General features: G+C 43.6%; 1 protein-coding gene across 5 annotated transcripts in view; it reads left to right on the top strand.

The window, feature by feature from the left end:
- Window positions 1–26,190, top strand: part of add3a (adducin 3 (gamma) a) — a 272,718-nt gene that overhangs the window by 233,148 nt on the left and 13,380 nt on the right. For all 5 annotated transcript variants that reach the window (XM_043713108.2, XM_043713114.2, XM_043713107.2 and 2 more), the window contains 3 exons: window positions 989–1,246; window positions 24,891–25,010; window positions 25,905–25,994. In XM_043713108.2, the coding sequence (XP_043569043.2) occupies window positions 989–1,246; window positions 24,891–25,010; window positions 25,905–25,994 (468 nt within the window). The remainder of the gene's footprint in view (window positions 1–988; window positions 1,247–24,890; window positions 25,011–25,904; window positions 25,995–26,190) is intronic.

The following is a 26,190-nucleotide window of genomic DNA, read 5'->3' as shown; positions in this document are numbered from 1 at the left end:
CCAACTACATTTTAATAGTCTCTGATACATTTAATACTTGGGCACTTAATATCTAGTCGTTGAATGTTTGTTTGAAAAACAAAATCACTCAAACAAGACTAAAGTTACCTGGTCGAAGACTGTGGTGCTGGAAAAGCACAGCCGGTCAGTCAGCATCTGAGGAGCAGGAGAGTCGACGTTTTGGGCATAAGCCCTTCATGAGGAATGCCCAAAACGTCAACTCTCCTGCTTCTCAGATGCTGCCCGACTGGCTGTGCTTTTCCAGCACCACAATCTTCAACGCTGATCCCCAGCATCTGCAGTCCTCACTTTCTCCTTAAAAGTTACGTGGTGGCCACCACAAGCTTTGATAACTACTGTTTTAATAGTCAATTTTCCTGTCCTTCAGCAGCCTGCCATGCATATTCCCCTTCTAAACTACCAGCCCACTCTACTCTTTGCTTAAACCAAGCCTATCTCCAGAATCTGCTAAACTATTCCCAGTACCCCAGAAGGTCTCTGAACACAGATTGCGAAGCATTAGTCTAAACGTCAAAAGAAATGCATTACCGCAATGTATTTTGGGGTGAACCTAAAAGCATTTTAGCATTATTTCTTTATTTTCGTAAATATACATCAGTTATATAACAAACCATATCTTTGATCTCTACACATTCTAAGAAGAGAAATAGCTGAGTAACCCAGGCTGGCCTAAGTATAAATACAATTTATTTATTTCATGAGTAAATTCAAGAAATACAAACATGATTACCTATTCTGTATGATTGCATGTTCATGTCCGATCTTCATTTCTATTCAATTAATTGGATAAATCAGAATCATTGTTATTGAGTTAAAATTTGTCTCTTGTATTTTCCTGTAAATTAGGAGGAGACCAACTCCCTGACAATAACAGTCCAACTAGTTGAGGTAGCAATCATGACTGAAACATTCAAATTTAACTCAAGCTTTCAATGAGGTTATTGCACTTATTATTTTCTCTCCACAGGGCTACAGAACTGGCTACACTTACAGGCACCCTATTCTGAGAGAGAAGCTACGACACAAGAGTGAGGTGGAAATCCCTGCAACTGTCACAGCATTCTCCTTTGAAGATGATGCTGTGCAATGCTCTCCCCTCAAATTCCTGGCGCAGAAACAGCAGCGTGAAAAGACGAGATGGCTGAACACTCCAAACACGTACACAAAGGTCAATGTCCCAGAAGAGTCTCCAACAGGCGACTGCAGCCCTCGGTCAAAAATCACAGTATGTATTGATTATAAAAAACCTATTACTCAAAAATATATACTTTGGCGTAAGTATTATAGAATAGCATTTTCTTTTGAACCAATAAATTGATAGCATTGAAATAAAATGTTGTTGATTCATCATAGATCAAAAATTGAAGTTCTAAATAATTGTCTATTATTTAGATTTCAATCAGTAAAACTGAATGCAAGCAACTATGAAACAAAAGCTGGAGAATATTTACAATTGGTAAATCGTATACTAGAAGCAATTTTGAAAATTAACTTTAGCATAGACAGGATTATTAAAAGAGAGATTTTTATTTCTAGGACAAGCATTCTTTTAAGAGGTTTGTAAAGTTTCCTTAAACTAATCATCAAAATGTGATGCAGAGTTAGTACCTGTTTTTTGTCTTGTGGATCCAGGCCACTTAGAAATTGAGTTGAAATTTCAAATTTGTTCCTTGTAGCCAGGAGAAGATTCTTTTTGGAGATAAAAGGTTAGTGTGGCCTTTGGTTCATCATTGGTCTGTCTCCAGGGTTGCATTTTTAGCAATAAATGATGGAGCTGAAGTACAATAGCCTTAGGGAGATGATTTAACATAAGCTTTGGCAATGGATTTTCCTGTATACCAGTTGTCCAACTCTACTGGGTCCTGTTGTCTAGGAGCAAGTGAGGACTGCGGATGCTAGAGAATCAGAGTCAAAAAGTGCGGCAGTGGAAAAGCACAGCAGGTCAGGCAACATCCGAGGAGCTGGAGAGTGATGTTTCAGACATCAGCCCTTCATCAGGAATGTTGTCTGTAAAGGTGCATACACTAGCAATAAATAGCCAGATCTGGAGTTCCCAACCTGAGCAAAAGGTTTATGATATGGCTAGAGGAGAAAAATAAGTTTACAAGCCTTTGATCTATTTGCACTTACTTTCTAACAATAAATCAACACACACTTTTGAGTACAGACTGACATGTCAAATATTCACATTACACGGTCTCTCCTTTACCAGTCAAAGTAAAGTGCAATCAATATTTTATTTGTTCTCATTAATTTATCAAAAAAGTGATGGTTTTCCACCAGGTAGATTGAAGTCAAGTTTATAATTTTGCTTATACAGAAAGCTGTTACTTGTGCTGCTTAACTGGTGTTTATTATGATGTGTAATTATACAGAATCAGTTTTTACTCAGTGCAGGAATCACTGTGCGTATACCTGAGTCATTGTTTATGCAGTAGGGGAAGGATCACTAACTGTGTGAGGTTATTGTCAATTCAATTTAGCAATGTAAGGATCACTTAGGAAATTTCTGTACTGTTAAAATGTGAAGGACCTGGAATTAAAACTTCCCTCTATGCACACTTTTTGTCCGTCTCATTGCATAAGTTTTGTGTTCAAGTCTTAAAGACATTACATGAAGACAATATATGTTTAAATAGTGCTTTTGAATGTAGAATCTATCTTCCCTTACAAATTTTTCTGACTACAGGTTGCAGATATTTTTTAAACTCTATAGGCCCTGAATTAGACAACGTTTACTAATACTCCCCAGGAGTATATCTTTGTTGCAACAAGTAGTGAGCTTCTGGTGCCCTTATAATGGTGGCTGAAAATAGCCATGAATAGTTCTGCTTCCGTGCCAGTGGTACTGTATGCAATAACTTCCCTTCAGCTTTTCTTTTTTTAATTACCCCCAGAGGTGCTCAAGATGCTCCTATAATGTATCTGTGCCTGCTAGGTAAACAAAGAACCTTCTATAAGATATAGCAAGTGAAATAAAGGTTTTTGTGGATATACAGTATCACCTCAGTTATTTTATACAGAAATGTGAGAGGAAGCATTTTGGTGTGAAGAATATTGAAAGACAATATCAAATAGTGGGGACAATTTTCAGAGGGACCTAAATGTATATGTACACAGCTTGCTGAGGATAGCAGAACAGTTCAGAGAGCAGTAAATAAATCAAGCAGTAGCCTCCACATTATCAAGTGGCATAATGTGTAAGAGCAAGATGATGAACTTGTATAAAACAGCTTTTAGACCTCCGCTGTAATATTGTGTACAGTCTGGGTGCCACATTACAGGAAGGATGTGATTGCATCAGAGAGAGTGCATAATTGGTTTACAAGATCGGTTCCAGGAATGAGCAACTTAAGTTATGAGGATAGATTGAAGCGGTTGGGCTATTTTCCTTGGAGAGAAGGTGGTTAAGAGGACATCTTATCAAGGTTTTCGAAATCATGAGCAGGCTAAGGAGAAACTGTTCCCCCAGAAAAGGAACAGCATCCAGACTTGGGCTGACAAGTTGCAAGTCACATTCGCTCCACACAAATGCCAGGGAATAACCATCACCAGTAAGAGACAATGTAATAATTCCCTTTGGCATCCAATGGTGTTACCATCACTGAATCCCCCACTATCAACATCCTGGGAATTACCCAGGATTACCATGACAAACTCCACTGGACCCACCACATAAACATGTGGTTACAAGAGCAGGTCAGAGGCTAGGAATACTGAAGCAAGTAAGTCACTTCATGACTCCCTAAAGCCAGTCCATCATCTGCAAGGCACAAGTTAGGAGTGTGATAGAACACTCCCCAGTTGCCTGGATGGGTGTGGATCCAACAACAGTCAAAAAGCTTGACACCATCCAGGACAAAGCAGCCTACCTGATTGCCACCAAACAGCACTTAGTAGCAGCAGTGTGTCTTATCTACAAGATGCACTGCAGAAATTCACCAAAGTTCTTTAGGTAGTACCTTCCATACCCCCCACTACTTCCATGTAGAAGTACAGGAGCAACAGATATATGGAAACACCACCACTTGCAAGTTCCCCTTCGAGCCACTCTCCATCCTGACCTGGAACTATATTGCTGTTCCTTCACATTCTGGTCAAAATAGTGGAATTCCCTCCCTAAAGACATTGTGGATCTACCTACAGAACGTGGACTACAGTGGTTCAAGGCTGCTCACCACCACCACCTCAAGGGGCATTAGGGATGGGCAATAAATGCTGGCCCAAACAGTGACACCCACGTCCCGCAAGTGAATGAAAAAAATGGCATGGATTTAAAGTGATCTCGAAGAAGAAGCAGAATCACAAAATTTGGTATGCAGGTACAACAGACAATAAGGAAGGTAAATGGAATTTTGGTATTTATTGCAAAAGGAATACAGTATAAAAGTAGGGAGGTATTGCTGCAACTGTACAAGGCATAAGTGAGACCACACCTGGAGCATTGTGTACAATTTTGGTCAGACTTGAGAGTTAGAAGATGAGTTACTTGCTGAAGGATAGTGGAAGATTCAGTGATGGTAACACCATTGACTACCAAGGGCGGTGGTTGGATAGTCTGTTATTGGCAGTGGTCATTGCCTGGAGTTCTTCTATTGTGAATGTTACTTGCCACTTGGCTTGGAGAGGAATTTGCAAGTGGTAATGTTCCCATATAAAAGCTGTTCTTATCATTCTAGATGGTAGTGGTCATCTGTTTGGAAGGTGCTATCTAAGAAGCCTTGTTTAATTTTTGCAGTGCACCTTGCAGATGGTACACACCGCTGCTACTGAGTATTGGTGGTGGAGAGAGTGGATGTTTGTGGATGAGGTGCCAATCAAGTGGGCTGCTTTGTCCTGGATGGTGAAGTAGTGTTGGAGCTGCACTCATCAAAACAAGTAGGAAGGATTTCATCACAAACTAACAAACAGAATACTGGAGAAGCTTAGCAAATCTGGCAGCATCCGTGGAAAGTGAAACAGAGTTAACATTTCAACTAGAAAGTGTTGCTGGCTGGGCCATTTCAGAGGGCAGTTAAAAGCTAACCACATTGCTGTGGGTCAGGAGTCACACATAGGTCTGACCAGTTAATGATAGTTTTCTTCCCTAAAGAACATTCATGAACCAGGTAGGTTTTATTTCCACCAATCAGTAATATTTTCAGTGTCACCATTAGACTTTTAATTCCTTTTTTAAAGTTGAATTTAAATTCCACTATCTGCTGTGGTGAGATTCAAACCTAGGTCCCCAGAACATTAGTTGATCCAGCATATAATGCTACTGTACCTCCATTTACCCACTTAGTTCACCTAAACTCTTTAACATGTTCCTTATCTGCCTACATGCCCCTTACATGTTGTGTGACCACCTTTCTGAATGTGTTAGCAACATAAGCAGCAATTGAAATCACAAAGTTCAGTTCGATAACTTAAAGCTCTAGTTTGTGTAGCCAGTAACATTTACTGTATGTGTCCGTCCAAATCATATGAAACATCCCCATGTGCCCATGTACTACAGGAATACCGAATGGGCATTCCATATGGCTGAGGATTTAAGAGGGATATGGACCAAATGCAGGCAATTGGAACTAGCTGAGGGGGCACCATGGTCAGCATGGACTAATTTGGGCCTGTTTCCATGCTGTATTACTCTGTGATTCTATGATATTTTAAGTTAAACAAATGGGTCACTTGTTAGAAGCATAATGTAAAATAAACTAGTTAGTCTGGTTAGAATGTACACATTTACAAGCAAGCAGAGTCCAGTTTGATATCCTACTGTCCTTCCAGATGTTAAACATACATTTGTCTGACAAATGCTACAAGTTTTGTAATAAATATGATTTGGCTTAATGTGTCAAAAAGGTGACAAATTACTTTATTAGGGGCCAACAGCATGGATTTTGCAGGGAAAGTCTTTATTTGATTGGAATAAAGATGTTTACCTGATATATTTGTAGTTGTTTCGGTTCTTTTTAATCCTCATGATTTAGATCATGGAATTTTTAATCAATTCTTAATAGAATTTTCAGCTAATCCATTACAGATTTATCTGTACAAATTTACTTGGTAGTTTGATTAATTCACCTTCCAGAATCCTTGCTTGAGTATTATTTGTCCTTGCTGGTTCACTTAACTCTCCATTGTCTAGTATACAAATTGAAAATCATCTTCCTTGTAACCAGTTTCTTGCATCCAGAGTTCTGTGCCCAATCATTGACTGTGTCTGACTACCTAGAATTTCCTCTCTTAATATTTCACCGCTAGCCTGATATCTATTTTCCCTTTACCTATCATTTTATTTCATACAATGGGGAATATAAATTCAGGTTGTTGAAATGGCATTCTTTAAGTGTGATTTAGGTATGCATGTTAGTACAAGCACAATTTCTTCAGATCTTGAAACTGAGGTAAACATCAAAGTCAAATTGGTCACAATTGCTCCTAGTTACACCCAGTGTTCCACCCAAAGCCCTAAATTGCATGTATTTTTCTTTTAGTTGTCAATCTGTTCCTAATTAAAGTTGTGCCTTCAGATTTGCACATGCCATTAGGATGACTTAAATATGAAATAAATGAAATCAAGTTCTGTAGTATACTAAAATATTCAGTAGCTCCAATTAGCTAGATGTTAAATAGCCAACAAAGATCATTTAATTGTGTTTTTAGGTATAATTCTCATTAAGATTGTTTAAACAATGCATATGTCCATAAGATTAACTGCAATTACCCAAGTTCTAGTGAAAGATGTTCACAATAACTGTAAATATAGTTAGAAAGTTCAGCTTACACATCTGTTAGGTTAGCAATTTAAGGAAGCCTGTGTTTTCCTATGAAACCCAGATCCTGTACAAATACATTAGACTGAAATCTGATCATAGTACAATACATAAATGTGGTTTAGAAAGAAGAATTACCTTTGGTGGCAAGAGGTTAGATGATTACTGTTTAGAAAATACCAACAATGTAGGAGGACCAACAAGAAGACTAGTTACTCAGCTTACCAACATTTTAAGGTCTAGAACATGTACATGGTATTGTAAGACCTATTCACAAGTTCTTTTTTCATTTCCTTAAGGAAAAGGTAGTTGACAGAACACACTGGTAGGCATCAAAACTCAAGCTGTTAAATTCTAAACATTCTCTTGAAATGGGTGAGGGACAGTTTTATGCACAGCGTATATTTTTCTTCAGATTTTTCCCAGATTGCCCCTCTTGCTAAAACTAGTTGTTTTCATGCAGTACTCCATCTGGAGGGTAGGTCAACATGTTATGTAATTCCCCAAAGTTTCCACCAGCAGTGCTTTCCAGTATCTCAAGTGCCAGAATACATCATTCCAGAGAGCAGACTAGGCAGCGTAGGTTGACTAAGTACAAACAAATTCATTACTCCTAGCAATTCAACTGAATGTTGGCTAAGACCTAGTCACAGATGTATAAACTTTTCTTCCTAAAATTATAATGATTTCATGCTGCAGCTATTCTATTTTCTATGTAATGAAACATAGGAGCATAAGTAGACGGTTCAGCCCATTTGAGTCTGCTCTGCCATTCATTTGAGATAATTACCTTTTTTTAAAACTTACTCATGGAATGTGGGCATCGCTGACTGGCAGCTTTTAATACCCGTCTAGTTGCCCTTAAGGTGGTGGTATGCTGCAGTTTTGAACCATTGCTGTCCACATGCTGTAGGTAGACCCACAAAACCCTTAAGGAGGGAATTAGCAGTAGTGAAGTAATGGCATTGTATTTCCAAATCTGGATAGTGAGTGGATTGGAGGGGAACATGCACGTCTAGTGTTGCCAAGTATCTGCTGCCCTTGTCCTTCAAGATGGAAGTGATCGTGGGTTTGAAACATGCTGTCTAAAGATATTTGGTGAATTTCTGCTAAATAAGTGTTGGAGGTGGATGCCAATCAAGCAGGCTGCTTTGTCCTGGGTGCTAAGGGGAGAAAGTGAGGACTGCAGATGCTGGAGATCAGAGCTGAAAATGTGTTGCTGGAAAAGCGCAGCAGGTCAGGCAGCATCCAAGGAGCAGGAGAATTGACGTTTCGGGCAAAAGCCCTTCTTCAGGAATGATTCCTGAAGAAGGGCTTAAGCCCAAAACGTTGATTCTCCTTGTCCTGGATGCTGTCAAGCTTAATGTGTTATTGGTAAGTTGGGAGTATTCCATTACACCTAACTGTGCCTTATAGATGATTGTCAAGGCACTAGAGAGTCAGGAAGTGAGTAACTCACCACAGTATTCATAGCCTCTGACCTGCTCTTGTAGGCACTGTTGTCATGTGGTGAGTCCAGTTGAATTCCTGGTCAGTGCTAACCCTGAGGATGTTGACAGTGGGGGATTCCATGATGGTAATGTCATTGATTCTCATTGAGCAGTGGTTTGATCATCTCTTATGGAGATGGTCATAGTCTGGCATTGTGTGGCACGAATATTACTTGCCAGCCCAAGCTAGATATTTTGTAGATCTTGTTTCATTTGAACATGGACTGCTTCAGTATCTGAGGAGTGGCAAATGGTGCTGAACATTGTGCAAGCATCCCCATTTCTGACTTTATGATGGAGGGAAGGTCATTGATGAAGCAGCTGAAGGCCAAGGAACTCCTACAAAGATGTTCTAGGGTTGAGATGATTAGCTTCCAACAACCATAACCACCTTCCTTATGTGCTAGGTATGACTCCAACCAGCAGAAAGTTTGCCCACTGTTACTCATTGATTTCAGTGTTGCTCAGACTCCTTGATGCCAAACTCTGTCAAATACAACTTTGATCTTAAGGGCTGTGACACGCGCCTCATCTCTGGAATTCAGCTCTTTTGTCCATGTTTGAAGCAAGGCTGTAATGAGGTCAGGAGCTGAGTGTTCCTGGTGGAACCCAAACTGGGCGTCACGGAGCAGTTGCTGCTTGATAGCATTCTTGATGACATCTTCATCACTTTCTGGTGATTGAGAGCAAAGCGATGAATGGCGTCTGGCTGGGTTGGATTTGTCCTGCTTTTTGTAAACAGGACATACCTGGGCAGTGTTCCACATTGACAAGTAGATGCCAATGTTGTAACTGTAATGAAAGAGCTTAGCTAGGGGCGCAGCAAGTTCTGGAGTGCAAGATCTGATACTCCTTGTCTCCACTTTCCTGAATTTATCACAAAATCCTTGAATCCCTAGCTGATTAAAAATCTGTCTAAAGTAGTACTTGTACATAGGAATTGAAATTGTATTTCAGGCTTCATACCTGTGTACCTACCTCACTGACTGCAATGTATTTACTGTTGGATAACACCACACAGAAAATTCTAAATGTTAATTAAGAAAAATAGTGCTGTTGGTTTGCTCTGTATCACTAGCTTGCAAGTCCTTATCTGTCCCTCCTCATGAATCTGTCTTTTGACTCTGTCCTCCTCCCATATTTCCCTTAAATCTAATGACCACATGTTCCCCACAACCTTCAATAATGCCGTCATTACTGTTGAGTGTCCCCAATCCTCCACTGCCACCTTTGAAAAAATAATTTACTCTTCAACACCTACAATAATTAAAATCTGAAGAAAGAACACTTCACACTTAAAAGTTAATTTTCAGTGCTAGAGTATCACCAAAAGTCTGTGTGACAATGAAGAGGATCTGCCACATTGTTCAAAGGATGTATGAAGTGAAATGGGCCAGGCCTTTGTTTCACCCACAGAAACATTCTCCAGACAATTTCATGCTATTTAATGTGTTTGAGTGATGACTGTCTCTGAGTGAGACACTGTGGTTATGCAGCTTTTAGAAGAGAAGAGCTTCTCAGACAGCAATTTCCTCATTTCTGCATTTCACAGCAGAAATAACTCAACAGAGGCTGGTATCCTGTCACCAAATGATCCTTTATTTACATATGGAGAGTCCTTGACATGATCCAGCTTCCTTAGAGCAAGCTGTGAGTGAACAATGTCTGATACTCCTGTTCTTTTTTATCTTTTCATTTTTTTAAATTACCGACAGTAGCAGGAACACACTATGGCCCAGCCAGCACAGAGTAAGTCACCCAAACGGAGGAGATTCTAAATCTCCTGGTTATATATTTTTTAAATTTTCCCCCACACTACCGCCTAACAATGGGGGAAGACACAAAAAAAGAACTCTCCTCCTCAGTAGGAAACACTGACAGAAGTAATAAGCCACACTGACTGTGAGAAGTAATAATCCGCACTTCAGAGCTCAGTCTCCTTCTCTCCCGACCACACAAAAAATGAAGAGTCCTTCAAACACCGATCCAGCTCCCTCAGTGCCAGCTATCAGAAGCTCTGACATTCCCTTTTTTCCCCTCTTCCTCACCCTACCACCTGACCGTGGTAGTGCTTATTTTTTCCAGTTTTTAGATTAGAGTGGTGCTGGAAAAGCACAGCAGTTCAGGCAGCATCCGAGGAGCAGTAAAATTGACCTTTCGGGCAAAAGCCCTTCATCAGGAATACAGGCAGAAAGCCTGAAGGGTGGAGAGATCTCTGCTTGTATTCCTGATGAAGGGCTTTTGCCCGAAAGGTCGGTTTTACTGCTCCTCGGATGCTGCCTGAACTGTTGTGCTTTTCCAGCACCACTCTAATCTAAACTCTGGTTTCCAGCATCTGCAGTCATTGTTTTTACCTTATTTTTCCCAACACCCATGTTGTGGAGAAAGTGAGGTCTGCAGATGCTGGAGATCAGAGATGGAAATGTGTTGCTGGAAAAGCGCAGCAGGTCAGGCAGCATCTAGGGAACAGGAGAATCGACGTTTCGGGCATTAGCCCTTCTTCAGGAATGTGTGTCTGCAGGTGTTGGACACAGTGAAAAACAAGAAGTGTGTAAATTTTTATTTATGTTCTACCACCAAGGGAGGAAGCAGTCGAGTGGCCAGTGACAAGTAGTGTCCTTCTCATCAAAGGGCAATGCTGTGTGATCAAAAAAGTGAAGGAGAGGGCAGGGATAAAATCAAATTAGAATTGGAGGGGGAAATAAAGCACTTCACTCCCTGCAGTGTCCATCTCTCCCTGAATAGCTGACACTCCTGTTTATTTTTCTTTTTTGGGAGAGTCCTTGACACTGACCCAGCTCCCTCAGAGCCAGCTCTCCGAGTGAACAGAACCCTTGACACTCCTACTTTTTTTTTCCCCACAAAGCCTGACAGCAGTAGTGCTTATTTTTCTCCAGCACCCATGTCATGTTTGTGCAGGTGTCGGGCATTGTGGGAAATGACAAATGTGTAAATCTTTGTTTGTATTCCACCACCAGGCAGAAAGGAAGTACCCGAGTGGCCAGTGATGAGCAGTGCCCTTCTCAGAGGGCAATGCTGTGTGATCAGAAAGTGAAGGGGAGGGCAGGGATTAAATCAAAATAGAGTTGGAGAGGGAATAAAGCATTCCACTCCCTGAACAGCTGACGCACTTGTTTTTTTTCCTTTAACCCAAACAAAAAAGAAGCAAATGTCTTCCCTAAACAAGGGGGGGGATCAAAGAAACTCTCCTCCTCTTCTTTAACAGCAGGAACACACCAACTGTAGCACCAGCCAGCACAGAGTCAGTCCCCTGAACTGCGGAGATTCCCCAAGCACTCCCAGGATGACAGCAGTCAGGACAGCCTACCCACCTTCCCTAACCACCCTTTGCATCTTCCAGCCACCTCTAGGACAGCTGCCCGGGGTGATAGCGCTGAGGACGACCTACCCGCCTTCTGGCTCTGTCTTCCCCTACGTACCATCCAGCCTGTGGAATGCCCCGACACACCTTCCGGCTACCTCTAGGACAGCCCGCCCCCTTCCCTGGGACGACAATGTACAGGGCAAACCACAAGCCTTCCGGATCTCAGCCTGCCCCGAAGCACCTTCTGGCTCTCAGCTGCTCTGATACACCTTCTGACCACCTCTAGGACAATCCGTCCCGATTACCCCTTCTCAGGACGACAGCGCTCAGAATGGCCTATCCACCCTCTGGCTCTTGGGGCAGCCGGCATCGGGGTGGCTTACCCACCTTCAGGTTCACAGGATGGCCTACCCACCCTCTGCCTGTTAGGGTGACAGCTTTCAGAACGACCTCTGAGCCTCCCAGCTCACAGTAAGGCCTGCCAGACCCAGGGACACAGAAGACAGTGTAACCCAACAATCAACAAGACAGAGTCAATTAACAACAGAGTCCCTTCTAGTACAGAGTACATTACCATAAACCGTTCTCTTCAAAATGTAGAGTCCATTCCCAGGAACAGATCCTACTCCAGTGTACAAAGTGCATTGTCATAAATGGAGTCCATTCCAAACTGCAGAGTCCATTGCTAAAAACAGAGTCCACTCCTGAAGGCAGTAAATGCACATCCCACAGCACACAGGTGTTCAGTGTCCATAAGATTCCTGGCCCATCCTTGGAGAACCGGGCCCACTCACAGAAACAGTACACTGTAAAGGTACAGTTAACTCTCAGGGGTTTTGGTCCATTTAGAACATAGAACATAGAAGAATACAGCGCAGTACAGGCCCTTCGGCCCTCGATGTTGTGCCGATCCAAGCCCACCTAACCTACACTAGCCCACTATCCTCCATATGCCTATCCAATGCCCGCTTAAATGCCCATAATGAGGGAGAGTCCACCACTGCTACTGGCAGGGCATTCCATGAACTCACGACTCGCTGAGTAAAGAACCTACCCCTAACATCTGTCCTATACCTACCCCCCTTAATTTAAAGCTATGCCCCCTTGTAATAGCTGACTTCATACGTGGAAAAAGATTCTCACTGTCGACCCTATCTAAACCCCTAATCATCTTATACACCTCTATCAAGTCACCCCTAAACCTTCTTTTCTCCAATGAAAACAACCCCAAGTGCCTCAGCCTTTCCTCATACGATCCTTCTACCATACCAGGCAACATCCTGGTAAACCTCCTCTGCACCCGTTCCAGTGCCTCCACATCCTTCCTATAGTATGGCGACCAAAACTGCACACAATACTCCAGATGTGGCCGCACCAGAGTCTTATACAACTGCAACATGACCTCAGTACTCCGGAACTCAATTCCTCTACCAATAAAAGCCAGTACGCCATATGCCTTCTTCACCGCACTATTTACCTGGGTGGCAACTTTCAAAGATCTGTGTACATGGACACCAAGATCCCTCTGCTCATCCACACTACCAAGTATCCGACCATTAGCCCAGTACCCCATCTTTTTATTACTCTTACCAAAGTGAATCACCTCACACTTACCTACATTGAACTCCATTTGCCACCTTTCTGCCCAGTTCTGCAGCTTATCGATATCCTGCTGTAACCTGCCACATCCTTCCTCACTGTCTACAACTCCTCCGACTTTCGTATCATCCGCAAACTTACTCACCCAACCTTCTAACCCCTCCTCCAGGTCATTTATAAAAATGACAAACAGCAATGGTCCCAAAACAGATCCTTGCGGAACACCGCTAGTGACGGCACTCCAAGATGAACATTTGCCATCAACTACTACCCTTTGTCTTCTTCCAGCCAGCCAACTCCTAATCCAAACCTCCAACTCACCCTCAATGCCATACCTCCGTATTTTTTGCAGTAGTCTACCATGGGGAACCTTATCAAATGCCTTACTAAAATCCATATACACCACATCTACTGCTTTCCCCTCGTCCACCTCCTTAGTCACCTTCTCAAAGAATTCAATAAGGTTTGTGAGGCACGACCTGCCCTTCACAAAACCATGCTGACTATCCTTGATCACATTATTCCTATCCAGATGTGCATAAATCCTATCCCTTACAATTCTCTCTAAGACTTTGCCCACAACAGAAGTGAGACTCACCGGCCTATAGTTACTAGGGTTATCCCTACTCCCCTTCTTGAACAAGGGAACCACATTTGCTAGCCTCCAATCTTCTGGCACTACTCCTGTAGACATCGAGGACATAAAAATCAAGGCCAATGGCTCTGCAATCTCTTCCCTTGCTTCCCAGAGAATCCTAGGATAAATGCCATCAGGCCCAGGGGACGTATCTATTTGCACCCTTTCCAGAATTTCCAACACCTCTTCTCTACATACCTCAAAGCCATCCATTCTACTTAATTGTGACTCAGTACTCACATTGACAACAATGTCCTGTTCCTGATTGAATACTGACGAAAAGTATTCATTCAGTGTCTCCCCAATCTCTTCAGCCTCCACACGCAACTTCCCACTACTATCCTTGACTGGACCTATTCCTACCCTAGTCATTCTTTTATTCCTGGAGGCAAGGTCTACTCCCAGACTCCAGGATGCAGCAAGTGCTCACTTCCCAGCACACACAGGTGTTCAGTCTTTATAGAGGCCTAGTCCCAGGGTCAGGCCTACCCACAGGAACAGCTCATCTGGAAAGATGTATTTTCTCAAAAGGGCTCAGTCCAAACACCAAAAAACAGTGAAGACACAAACAAAAAACAAAGAAACCCAGAGTCCAAGGGCTAAGCCCTGCCACAAAGTCAACATTTTCTTTGAGAAAAGGACAAAGAGACAAGAGTAACATACAGGCCGTGCCCAGCCAGGGAAACAACAATCCCCTATTGAGAACTATTACACCCGAAATGCATCGACTGTGTGGATCAGGCAGTTTAAAAATTAGTACTCACTAAAAAAGAATACCAGTTTTAAAAAAAAAACTGGCTAAATAATTCAGCCAGTTCAGGAATCAGGTTTCCCCCAAAAAAGAAACAAACCAACAGCAGCAGTAACACACTGACTGTAGCACCAGCCAGCACAGAGTCAGTGCCCTAAACAGAAGAGACTCTAAATCTCCTGATTATATTTTCTTTCCTTTTTCCCCACACAACTGCCTGACAGCGGTAGTGCCTATTTTTCCCCCACACCTGTGTTGTGTGTGTGCAGGTGTCGGACACAGTGAAAAACAAGTGTGTAAATCTTTATTTATATTCCACCACCAGGAAGAAAGGAAATACCCGAGTGGCTCGTGGACACTCCTGTTCTGTTTTTTCCTGGTTATATATTTGTTTTCTTCCTGTTTATAATATTTAATTAAACAAATTACAAAACTGTCTACAGAAAACAGTTAACATTTACAGCTGTCTACAACAGCAATTTTACAAGGGAGAGGAGCAGCAAAGCCAGGCCCCAAACCGTACCATTCAATCAGTTTACAAGGAGATGAGGACAACCCTCAAATCCCAGTTCCACATATAAAAGATAGCGACAATGACATTTGTACATAAAAAGCTAAACCAGTTACATAAACAGTGCATACAATACAGACCCAGCAAGCCCCTGTCCCTCCCACCTTCTGGCGACTCTAAGGCAGCCCGCCCCTACGTACCTTCCGGCTCTCAGTTCACCCCATGCCTCTTCCAGTTCTCGGTCCACCCTGACACACCTTTCGACCACCTCTAGGGCAGCCCGCCCCGGTACCCGCCCAGGGTAACAGTGGTCAGGATGGCTGAAGCTCCTCGGATGCTGCCTGAACTGCTGTGCTCTTCCAGCACCATTGATCCAGAATCTGGTTTCCAGCATCTGCAGTCATTGTTTTTACCCACCTTCCAGCTTCACTAACCACCCTCAGCACCTTTCGACCACCTCTGGGGCAGCCCACCCCGGTACCTGTCCGGGGTGACAGCACTGAGGACGGCTACCCGCCTTCTGGCTCTCAGTCTGCCCCTACGTACCATTGGGCTCTCACTCACCCCGATGCGCCGTGCGGCCAGTGGGCTATCCTGGCACACCTTCCAGCCACCTCTAGGACAGCATGTCCCCTTCCCTGGGACGACAGCGTGCAGGGTAGCCCACAAGCCTTCCGGATCTCAGCCTGGTCCTATGTGCCTTTTCGCTCTCGGCTGCTTTGACACACCTTTCGACCACCTCGGACAGCCCGTCCCGATTACCCCTTTTCGGGACGACAGCGCTCAGAACGGCCTACCCACCATCTGGCTCTCGGGGCGACTGGCATCAGGGTGGCCTACCCACCCTCCAGCTTTCGGGACAGCCTACCATAAGACATAGGAGCGGAAGTAAGGCCATTCGGCCCATCGAGTCCACTCTGCCATTCAATCATGGCTGATGGGCATTTCAACTCCACTTACCCACATTCTCCCCGTAGCCCTTAATTCCTTGTGACATCAAGAATTTATCAATTTCTGCCTTGAAGACATTTAGCGTCCCAACCTCCACTGCACTCTGTGGCAATGAATTCCACAGGCCCACCACTCTCTGGCTGAAGAAATGTCTCCGCATTTCTGTTCTGAATTTACCCCCTCTAATTCTAAGGCTGTGTCCATGGTCCTAGTCTCCTCGCCTAACGGAAACAATTTCCTAGCATCCACCCTTTCCAAGCCATGTATTATCTTGTAAGTTTCTATTAGATCTCCCCTTAATCTTCTAAACTCCAATGAATACAATCCCAGGATCCTCAGCCTTTGCTCGTATGTTAGACCAACCTTTAGGTTCACAGAATGGCCTACCCACCCTCTGGTTCTCGGGGTGACAGCTTTCAGGACGGCCCATGAGCCTCCCAGCTCACAGTAAGACCTGCCAGACCCAGGGACACGCAAGACAGTGCAGGTGATAACCCCAACAAACAACACAATACAGTCAATTACCAAAAAAAAGTCCTTTCTGGTACATAGTCCAAATAGTGTCTTCAAAATATAGAGTCCATTCCCAGGAATGTATTCCACGGCAGTTTTTGAGGTGCATTGTCCAAAATGGAGTCCACTCCAAACTACAGACTCCATGCCCACAGCACACAAGTGTTCAGTCTCCATGGAGTCCTGGCCCAGCCTTGGAGAACCAGGCCCATTTACAGGAACATAGTACAGGTGCAGTTAACTCACAGGGGTTTGGTCCACTCCTGAAGGAAAGGTCTTCGCCCAACCTCCAGGATACAGCAAGTGCTCACCTCCCAGCACACACACAGGTGTTCAATCTTCAGAGTCCCAGGGCTAGGCCTCCCCACAGGAACAGTTCTGGTAAAATGTATGTCTTCCACAAGGGCTCAGTCCAAACACCAAAAACAGTGAAGACACATACAAAAAAAACCAAAGGAAACTCTAGTCCAAGGGCTAAGCCCTACCACAAAAGTAACATTACTCTTCTTTTGAGAAAAGGATAACACACAGGCTGTAACCAGCCAGTGAAACAACACTCCCCTAATGAGAACTGAGTTACACTTGAAACACATGTGCATCAGGCAGTTTAGAAATCAGTCCTTATTAAAGGAATGCCAGTTAACAAACTGGCTAAATAATTCAGCCAGTTCAGGAATCAGGTTTTCCCCCTCCAAAAAAATAAGGAAGCAGAAACCAACAGTAACATACTGACTGTAGCACCAGCCAGCACAGAGTCAGTGCCCTAAACAGAAGAGACTCTAAATCTCCTGATTATATTTTCTTTCCTTTTTCCCACACAACTGCCTGACAGCGGTAGTGCCTATTTTTCCCCCACACCTGTGTTGTGTGTGTGCAGGTGTCGGACACAGTGAAAAACAACAAGTGTGTAAATCTTTATTTATAATCCACCACCAGGAAGAAAGGAAACACCCGAGTGGCTAGTGGACACTCCTGTTCTTTTTTTTCCTGGTTATATATTTTATTAAACAATACACAGTTTACAGAACAATTAACATTAACAGCTGTATACAGAGAAACAGCAATTTTACAAGGGAGAGGAATGGCAAAGCCAGGCCCCAAACCCTACCGTTCAACCAGTTTTCAGGGAAATGAGGACAAACCTCAAATCCCTGTTTCAATCATTACTAACAGTAGCAATGACATTTTTACATATAAAACAGTCCAATTACATAAAAACAGTGCATACAATACAGACACCCCAGCAACCCACCCGTCCCTCCCACCTTCCGGCCACTCTAAGGCAGCCCGCCCCTACACCTCTTCCGGCTCTTGGTCCACCCCATGCCCCTTTCAGTTCGACCTGACAGCCCTTCCGGCCTCCTGTAGGAGAGCCCAGGGCAACAGCAGTCAGGGCGGCTTACCCACCTTCTGGCTTCCCTAGCCGCCCTTCGCACCTTCCGGCCACCTCTAGGTCAGCCCACCCAATAGACAATAGGTGCAGGAGTAGGCCATTCGAGCCAGCACCAACATTCACTATGATCATGGCTGAACTTTCCACTATTTTTAAGAGCTGTTTCTTGAAAGTAGCCAGAGACTTGGCCTCCACTGGCTTCTGGGGCAGAGCATTCCATATATCCACCACTCTCGAAGAGGTTTCTCCTCAACTCTGTTCTAAATGGCCTACCCCTTATTTTTAAACTCTGTCCTCTGGTTCTGGACTCCCTATCAGCAGAAACAAGCTTCCTGCCTCCAGAATGTCCAATCCTTTAATAAAATAGTCAATATGGCTTTGTGCATGGGAAATCATGTCTCACAAACTTGATGATTGAGTTTTTTTGAAGAAGTAACAAAGAGGATTGATGAGGGCAGAGCGGTAGATGTGATCTACATGGACTTCAGTAAGGCATTTGACAAGGTTCACGAGGGAGACTGGTGGGCAAGGTAAGATCTCATGGAATATGGGGAGAACTCACCATTTGGATACAGAACTGGCTCAAAAGTAGAAGACAGAAGGTTGTGGTGGAGGGTTGTTTTTCAGACTGGAGGCCTGTGACCAGTGGAGTGCCACAAGGATCAATGCTGGGTCCACTACTTTTCATCATTTATATACATGATTTGGATGGGAGCATAAGAGGTATAGTTAGTAAGTTTGTAGATGACACCAAAATTGGAGGTGTAGTGGACAGCGAAGAAGGTTACCTCCGATTACAATTGGGTTCTTGATCAGATGGGCCAATGGCCTCAGATTCATTGCTACTTCACAGCACCAGGGTCCCAAGTTCGATTTCAGCCTTGGACGACTGTCTGTGTCGAGTTTGCACATTCTCCCCATGTCTGCGTGGGTTTCCTTTGGGTGCTCCGGTTTCGTCCCACAGTCCAAAGATGTGCAGGTTAGGTGAATTGGCCATGCTAAGTTGCCCATAGTGTTAGGTGCATTAGTCAGAGGGAAATGGATCTGGGTGGGTTACTCTTCAGAGGGTCGATGTGGACTGGTTGGGCCGAAGGGCCTGTTTCCACACTGTAGGGAATCTAATCTAATCTAATCTAATTACAATGGGATCTTAATCAGATGAGCCAATGGGCTGGGAAGTGGCAGATGGAGTTTAATTTAGATAAATGTGAGGTGCTGCATTTTGGGAAAGCAAGTCTTAACAGGACTTATACACTTAATGGTAAGGTCCTAGGGAGTGTTGCTGAACAAAGAGACTTTGGAGTGCAGGTTCATAGCTCCTTGAAAATGGAGTCGCAGGTAGATAGGATAGTGAAGAAGGTGTTTGGTATGCTTTACTTTATTGGTCAGAGTATTGAGTACAAGAGTTGGGAGGTCATATTGCGGCTGTACAGGACATATGTTAGGCCACTGTTGGAATATTGCGTGCAATTCTGGTCTCCTTCCTATCGGAAAGATGTTGTGAAAGTTGAAAGGGAGTGTCGGAGGCTGAGAGGTGACCTTATAGAGGTTTATAAAATCATGAGGGCATGGATAGGATAAATAGACTAAGTCTTTTCTGTGGGGTGGGGGAGTCCAGAACTAGAGGGCACAGGTTTTGGGTGAGAGGGGAAAGGTATAAAAGAGACCAAAGAGGCAACTTTTTCACAGAGGGTGGACGTGTATGGAATGAGTTGCCAGAGGAAGTGGAGGATGCTGGTACAATTGTAATATTTAAAAGGCATCTGGATGGGCATATGAATAGGAAAGGTTTGGAGGGATATGAGCCAGGTGCTGGCAGGTGGGACTAGATTGGGTTGGGATGTCTGGTCGGCATGGACAAGTTGAACTGAAGGGTCTGTTTCCGTGCTGTACATCTCTATGACTCTAAGCTTATACGTCTCAATCAGATCCCCTCTCATCCTTCAAAACTCAAGTGTATATAAGCCCAGTCGCTCCAATCTTTCAACATCTGATAGTCCCGCCATTCCGGGAATTGACTTCATGAACCTATGCTGCACTCCCTCAATAGCCAGAATGTCCTTTCTCAAATTTGGAGATTAAAACTGCACACAATACTCCAAGTGCGGTCTCCCCAGGGCCCTGTACAGCTGCAGAAGGATCTCTTTGCTCCTGCAGTGGAGGCTGGGACGCTAAATGTCTTCAAGGCAGAAATTGATAAATTCTTGGTGTCACAAGGAATTAAGGGCTACGGGGAGAATGCGGGTAAGTGGAGTTGAAATGCCCATCAGCCATGATTGAATGGTGGAGTGGCCTCGATGGGCCGAATGGCCTTACTTCCGCTCCTATGTCTTATGGTCTTATACTCAATTCCACTTGTTATGAAGGCCAGCATGCTATTAGCTTTCTTCACTGCCTGTTGTACCTGCATGCTTGCTTTCATTGACTGATGTACAAGAACACCTAGATCTCGTTGTACTTCCCCTTTACCTAACTTGACTCCATTTAGGTAGTAATCTACCTTCCTTTCTTGCCAAAGTGGATAACCACACATTTATCCACATTAAACTGCATCTGCAATGCATCCGTCCACTCACCTAGCCTGTCCAAGTCAACCTGTATTCTCATAACATCCTCCTCTCATTTCACCCTGCCACTCAGCTTTGTGTCATCAGCAAATTTGCTAATATTACTTTTAATTACTTCATTTATATCATTAATATATGTTGTAAACAGCTGCGGTCCCAGCACCGAACCTTGTGATACCCCACTGGTCACCGCCTGTCATTCCGAAAGGGACCTGTTTATCACTACTCTTTGCTTCCTGTCAGTCAGCCAGTTTTCAATCCAAGTCGGTATTTTGCCCCCAATCCCATGTGCCCCACTTTTGCTCACTAACCTCCTATGTGGGACTTCATCAAAGGCTTTCTGGAAGTCCAGGTACATTACATTCACTGGCTCTCCCTTGTCCATCTTCTTAGTTACATCCTCAAAACATTCCACAAGATTAATCAAGCACCTATCCTGTTACTGCTATCCAAATGAGTTGTAATTTCATCTTTTATAATTTATTCCAGCATCTTTCCCACCACTATAATTTCCTGTTTCTTCTCTCCCTCCTTTCTTGAAAAATGAGACAACATTAGCCACCCTCCAATCCGCAGGTACCGATCCTGAATCTATAGAACATTGGAAAATGATTACCAAAGCATTCACGATTTCTGGAGCCACTTCCTTAAGTAACCTGGGATGCAGACTATTCGGTCCCGGGGACTTATCAGCCTTCAGACCTAACAGTCTATCCAACACCATTTCCTGCCTAATATAAATTCCCTTCAGTTCATCCATTACTCTAGGTCCTTCAGCTACTATTACATCTGGGAGATTGCTTGTATCTTCCCCAATGAAGACAGATCCAAAGTACCTACCTATTCAACTCTTCTGCCATTTCTTTGTTTCCCATAATAAATTCACCCATTTCTGTCTTCAAGAGCCCAATTTTAGTCTTAAACATTTTTTCTTCTTTTCACTTACCTAAAAAACCTTTTATTATCCTCCTTTTTATTTTTGGCCAGTTTGCCTCCATATCTCATTTTTTCTCTGCGTGTTGCCTTTTTAGTTATCCTCTGTTGCTCTTTAAAAGTTTCCCAGTCCTCTGGCTTCCTGCTCAGCTTTGCTTTGTTATACTTCTCTTTTATCTTTGTACAGTCCTTAACTTACCTCGTCAGCCATGGCTGCCTCTGCCTCCACTTAGGATCTTTCTTCCTCTTTGGAATGAACTGATCCTGCACCTTCTGCATTATATTCAGAAATACCTGCCATTGTTGTTCCACTGCCCGGGGTGACAGCGCTGAGGTCGACCTACCTGCCTTCCGGTTCTCTGTCTGCCCCTACGTACCATTGGGGTCTCGCCCACCTTGATGTGCCATCCGTCCTGTAAACTGCCCTGACATAGCTTCCAGCCACCTCTCTGACAGCCTGTCCCCTTCCCTGGGACAACAGGATGCAGGGGAGGCCACAAACCCGCTAGATCTCTGCCTGCCCCTACGCACCTTCTGGCTGTTGGCCACTCTGACACACCTTCAGACCACCTCTAGGACAGCCCATTCCATTCACCCCTTCTTGGGACAATAGTGCTCAGAATGGCTACCCACCCTCCGGCTTTCGGGGCGACCGGCATCGAGACAGCCTACCAACTTTCAGATTCACAGGACGGTCTACCCACCCTCCAGCTCTCAGGATGACAGCTTTCGGGATAACCTATGAGCCTCCCAGCTCACCGAGAGGCCTGCTAGACCCAGGGGCACACAAGACAGTGCAGATGATAAACCCAACAAGCAACAAGACTGTTTTTTGGTAATTGACTGAGATCTTTCTGGTACACAGAGTCCATTACCATAAACAGTTCTCTTCAAAATGTAGGGTCCATTCCCAGGAGCAGAGTGCATTCCAGTATACAAAGTGCACTGTCAGAAATAGAGTCCACTCCAAACTGCAGAATCCGTTGCTAAAAAGAGTCCACAACCGAGGGCAGAATCCATTCCTGAAGGCAGCAAATGCACACCCAACAGTACACAGGTGTTCAGTCTTCATCGAGTCCTGGCCCATCCTTGGAGAACCAGGCCCACTCACAGGAACACAGTACATTGTAAAGGTGCAGTTAACTCACAGGTGTTTGGTCCATTTCCAAAGGCAAGGTCTCCTCCTGAACTCCAGGATGCAGTAAGTGCTCAGCTCCCAGCACACACAGGTGTTCAGTCATTATAGAGGCCTAATCCCAGGGTCAGGCCTACCCACAGGAACAGCTCATCTGGTAAGATGTATTTTCTCAAGGGCTCAGTCCAAATACCAAAAACAGTGAAGATACATACAAAAAACAAATTTAAAAATCACACAACACCAAGTTGTAGTTCAACAGGTTTAATTGGAAGCACACTAGCTTTCGGAGCGATGCTCCTTCATCAGGTGGTAGTCAACCACCTGATGAAGGAGCATCGCTCCGAAAGCTAGTGTGCTTCCAATTAAACCTGTTGGACAATAACCTGGTGTTATGTGATTTTTAACTTTGTACACTCAAGTCCAACACCAGCACCTCCAAATCATGACAAAAAACAAAGAAACATTCCTGAAGAAGGGCTTATGCCCGAAACGTCGATTCTCCTCCTCCTTGGATGCTGCCTGACCTGCTGCGCTTTTCCAGCAACACATTTTTAAGCTCTGACCTCCAGCATCTGCAGTCCTCACTTTCTCCTAAAAAACAAAGAAACCCAGAGTCCAAGGGCTAAGCCCTCCCACAAAGTCAACATTGTCCTTTTATCAAAGAAAAAGAGACAAGAGTAACATACAGGCCGTACCCAGCCAGGGAAACAACAATCCCCTATTGAGAACTATTACACCTGAAATGCATCGACTATGTGGATCAGGCAGTTTAAAAATTAGTCCTCACTAAAAAAGGAATACCAGTTTTTAAAAAAACTGGCTAAATAATTCAGCTAGTTCACGAATCAGGTTTCCCCCAAAAAAGAAACCAACAGCAGCAGTAACACACTGACTGTAGCACCAGCCAGCACACAGTCAGTGCCCTAAACAGAAGAGACTCTAAATCTCCTGATTATATTTTCTTTCCTTTTTCCCCACACAACTGCCTGACAGCGGTAGTGCCTATTTTCCCCCACACCCATGTCATATGTGTGCAGGTGTGGACACAGTGAAAAACAACAAGTGTGTAAATCTTTATTTATATTCCACCACCAAGAAGAAAGGAAACACCCGAGTGGCCAGTGGACACTCCTGTTCTTTTTTTTTTCCTAGGTTTTTTTTGTTATTACCCCCACACTACCGCCTAACTGTGGTAGTGTTTATATTTTCCGCAGCAGCCATGTTGTGTGTGTGCAGGCGTGAGACACAGGGAAAGACAGCACGTGTACAAATCTTTATTCAATTTCCACCACCAGGAAGAAAGGAAACACCCAAGTGGCCTTTGACAAGCAGTGCTCTTCAGATCAAAGGGCAATGATGTGTGATCAAACAGTGAAGGGGAGGGCAGGGATTAAATCAAAATAGAGTTGGACGGGGAAATAACGCACTCCACTCCCTGAACAGCTCGAGGGTGTTGGTGGACACCGCGTGCTCCTCCTCCAGAGACACCCGGACTCTAACATAACCGCGGAAGAGGAGCAGGCAATCGGCTGTAAGGAACCCCTCACGGCCTGACACCCCTGTTCTTTTTTTTCTCTAACTGCGGTAGTGCTTATTTATTCCCCAGCACCCATGTTGTGTGTGTGCAGGTGTGAGACACAGTGAAAAAAGACACAAGGTGCACGAATCTTTATTCAGTTTCCACCAACAGGAGGAAAAGCAGCACCCAAGTGGCCAGAGACAAGCAGTGCCCTTGACATCAAAGGGCAATGCTGTGTGATCAAACAGTGAAGGGGAGGGCAGGGATTAAATCAAAATAGAATTGGACGGGAAAATAATGCACTCCACTCCCTGCGGCGCCCACCTCTCCCTGAACAGCTTGAGGGTGTTGGTGGACACCCCATGCTCCTTCTTCAGACACACCCGGACTCTAACATAACCGCGGAAGAGGAGCAGGCAATCGGCTGTAAGGACCCCCTCCACGGCCTGACACCCCTGTTCTTTTTTGTCTATAACTGCGGTAGTGCTTATTTATTCCCCCGCACCCATGTGTGTGCGCAGGTGTGAGACACAGTGAAGACATTCCTGTTCTTATCTGTCAGCCAGGACTCTGATTGGACCAGGTTAACAGCCCCCATTAGGAAACTAATTCTGAGAGGCCTACCTGGCTGACGTCATTACAATGACTACAACAGCAGATATGGAAAAGTCCTACTTTCTTTAATTATTAATGAGTGCCAGCAGACTTGCATTACTTTGACTGGAAAATGTGGTCTATTATTTTTCTAAGAATTATGTAGATATTTTTGTTTTTCCCCCCCCAGTGGAAAAAGACAGATAATGTGTCAAAACAGAGTAGTGGAACACCAATCAAGATAGAAGATCCTAATCAGTTTGTTCCATTAAATACAGATCCCCGGGAGGTCCAGGACAGAAGAAACAAGGTAAACCTTGTGGCTGTATCTAGTTCCATATATGAAACAGTTCTATTTTTTGCTTTGTGCTCTCTTAAAGCGATCTCTATTTTTAATCAACATGTTTATATCGGTAATGACCCACCTTTGGACCAGATCTGAACACAAATCTTTTGGCTCAGAGGAGGGGCACTACCACTGTGCCACAAGAACACTGTCTTAAAGTGTTAATCTATTGTTCAGTGGTCCAGGTGGAAAATCCTATTTCAACAATATATTCAACATATATTTGACAAGTATATAAATATGTTGAATTCAATTATGTGCATTATCACCAAATTGTACGTCAACCAATTTATTTATTATAAGATGGACCCATTATGTTTTTATTAAATGCATACAAATGAAAATTTCCAAAAAATGTTTTGAATGTTTTCATAAACATACCTGAAGAATCATTATGAAATTACTGGCAGTTAAAGTACTTTTACTGTTTCCAAAATAACCTGTATAGGAGCTTGAGCTTTGGATGGCATGGCAACATAAAAAGCAGAGACTGACGAGATAGGAGATATGTTAAAATGGTTCCTTTTCTCCACATTATTTTGTAAATTCTCTTTAATTTCCATTTTAAAATATTTTTCGATTCCATTTGTGGAGAATTTGGAATTGTTATATTTATATAATGTGAACAGTTTGCTGTTTCCTCAGTTCCATGTATTCATGGTGAAAAATTCTTCCAAAAGCCTTTTCAGGATGTCTTCTCGCTGATCTGCCCAGAGCCAGGTGATTTTAATTGAAGCCAAAAATATTGCATGATGCTCTTTGATTAGGTCAAAGCTGCTTGATATTTATGGTAGTATCATGTCTCGTACAATACACAGCATATCTGAACCAAGGATCGACAAACTATTTTTGTTACAGATTCGTGAACAGAATCGATATGACATGAAGACTGCTGGGCCACAGTCGCAATTACTGGCTGGTATTGTTGTCGAGAAGAAAAGCGCCCCGGTAACGTTGTATCAAATATTTCATTCTATACTTTTTTTTCTTTCATTGAGTGGTTTGTGTTTTTATAAAGTTACAGTTCTCTCCATTTAAAACAACAATATCTAAGACTGAGCCACTAATAACTGCCAAAAACTGGAACCATAACTGGATTTGCATAACTGCAGCAGCAATGCCAATTATTTTTAAGACTGGTCAG

This window comes from Chiloscyllium plagiosum, unplaced genomic scaffold (assembly GCF_037043375.1).
Source record: "Chiloscyllium plagiosum isolate Xiang-an unplaced genomic scaffold, Cpla_swu_hap1 HiC_scaffold_22, whole genome shotgun sequence".
NCBI classification, from domain to species: domain Eukaryota; kingdom Metazoa; phylum Chordata; class Chondrichthyes; order Orectolobiformes; family Hemiscylliidae; genus Chiloscyllium; species Chiloscyllium plagiosum.
Note: the sequence above shows the minus strand (reverse complement) of the source record. Positions and strands in the feature narration are given on the sequence as shown.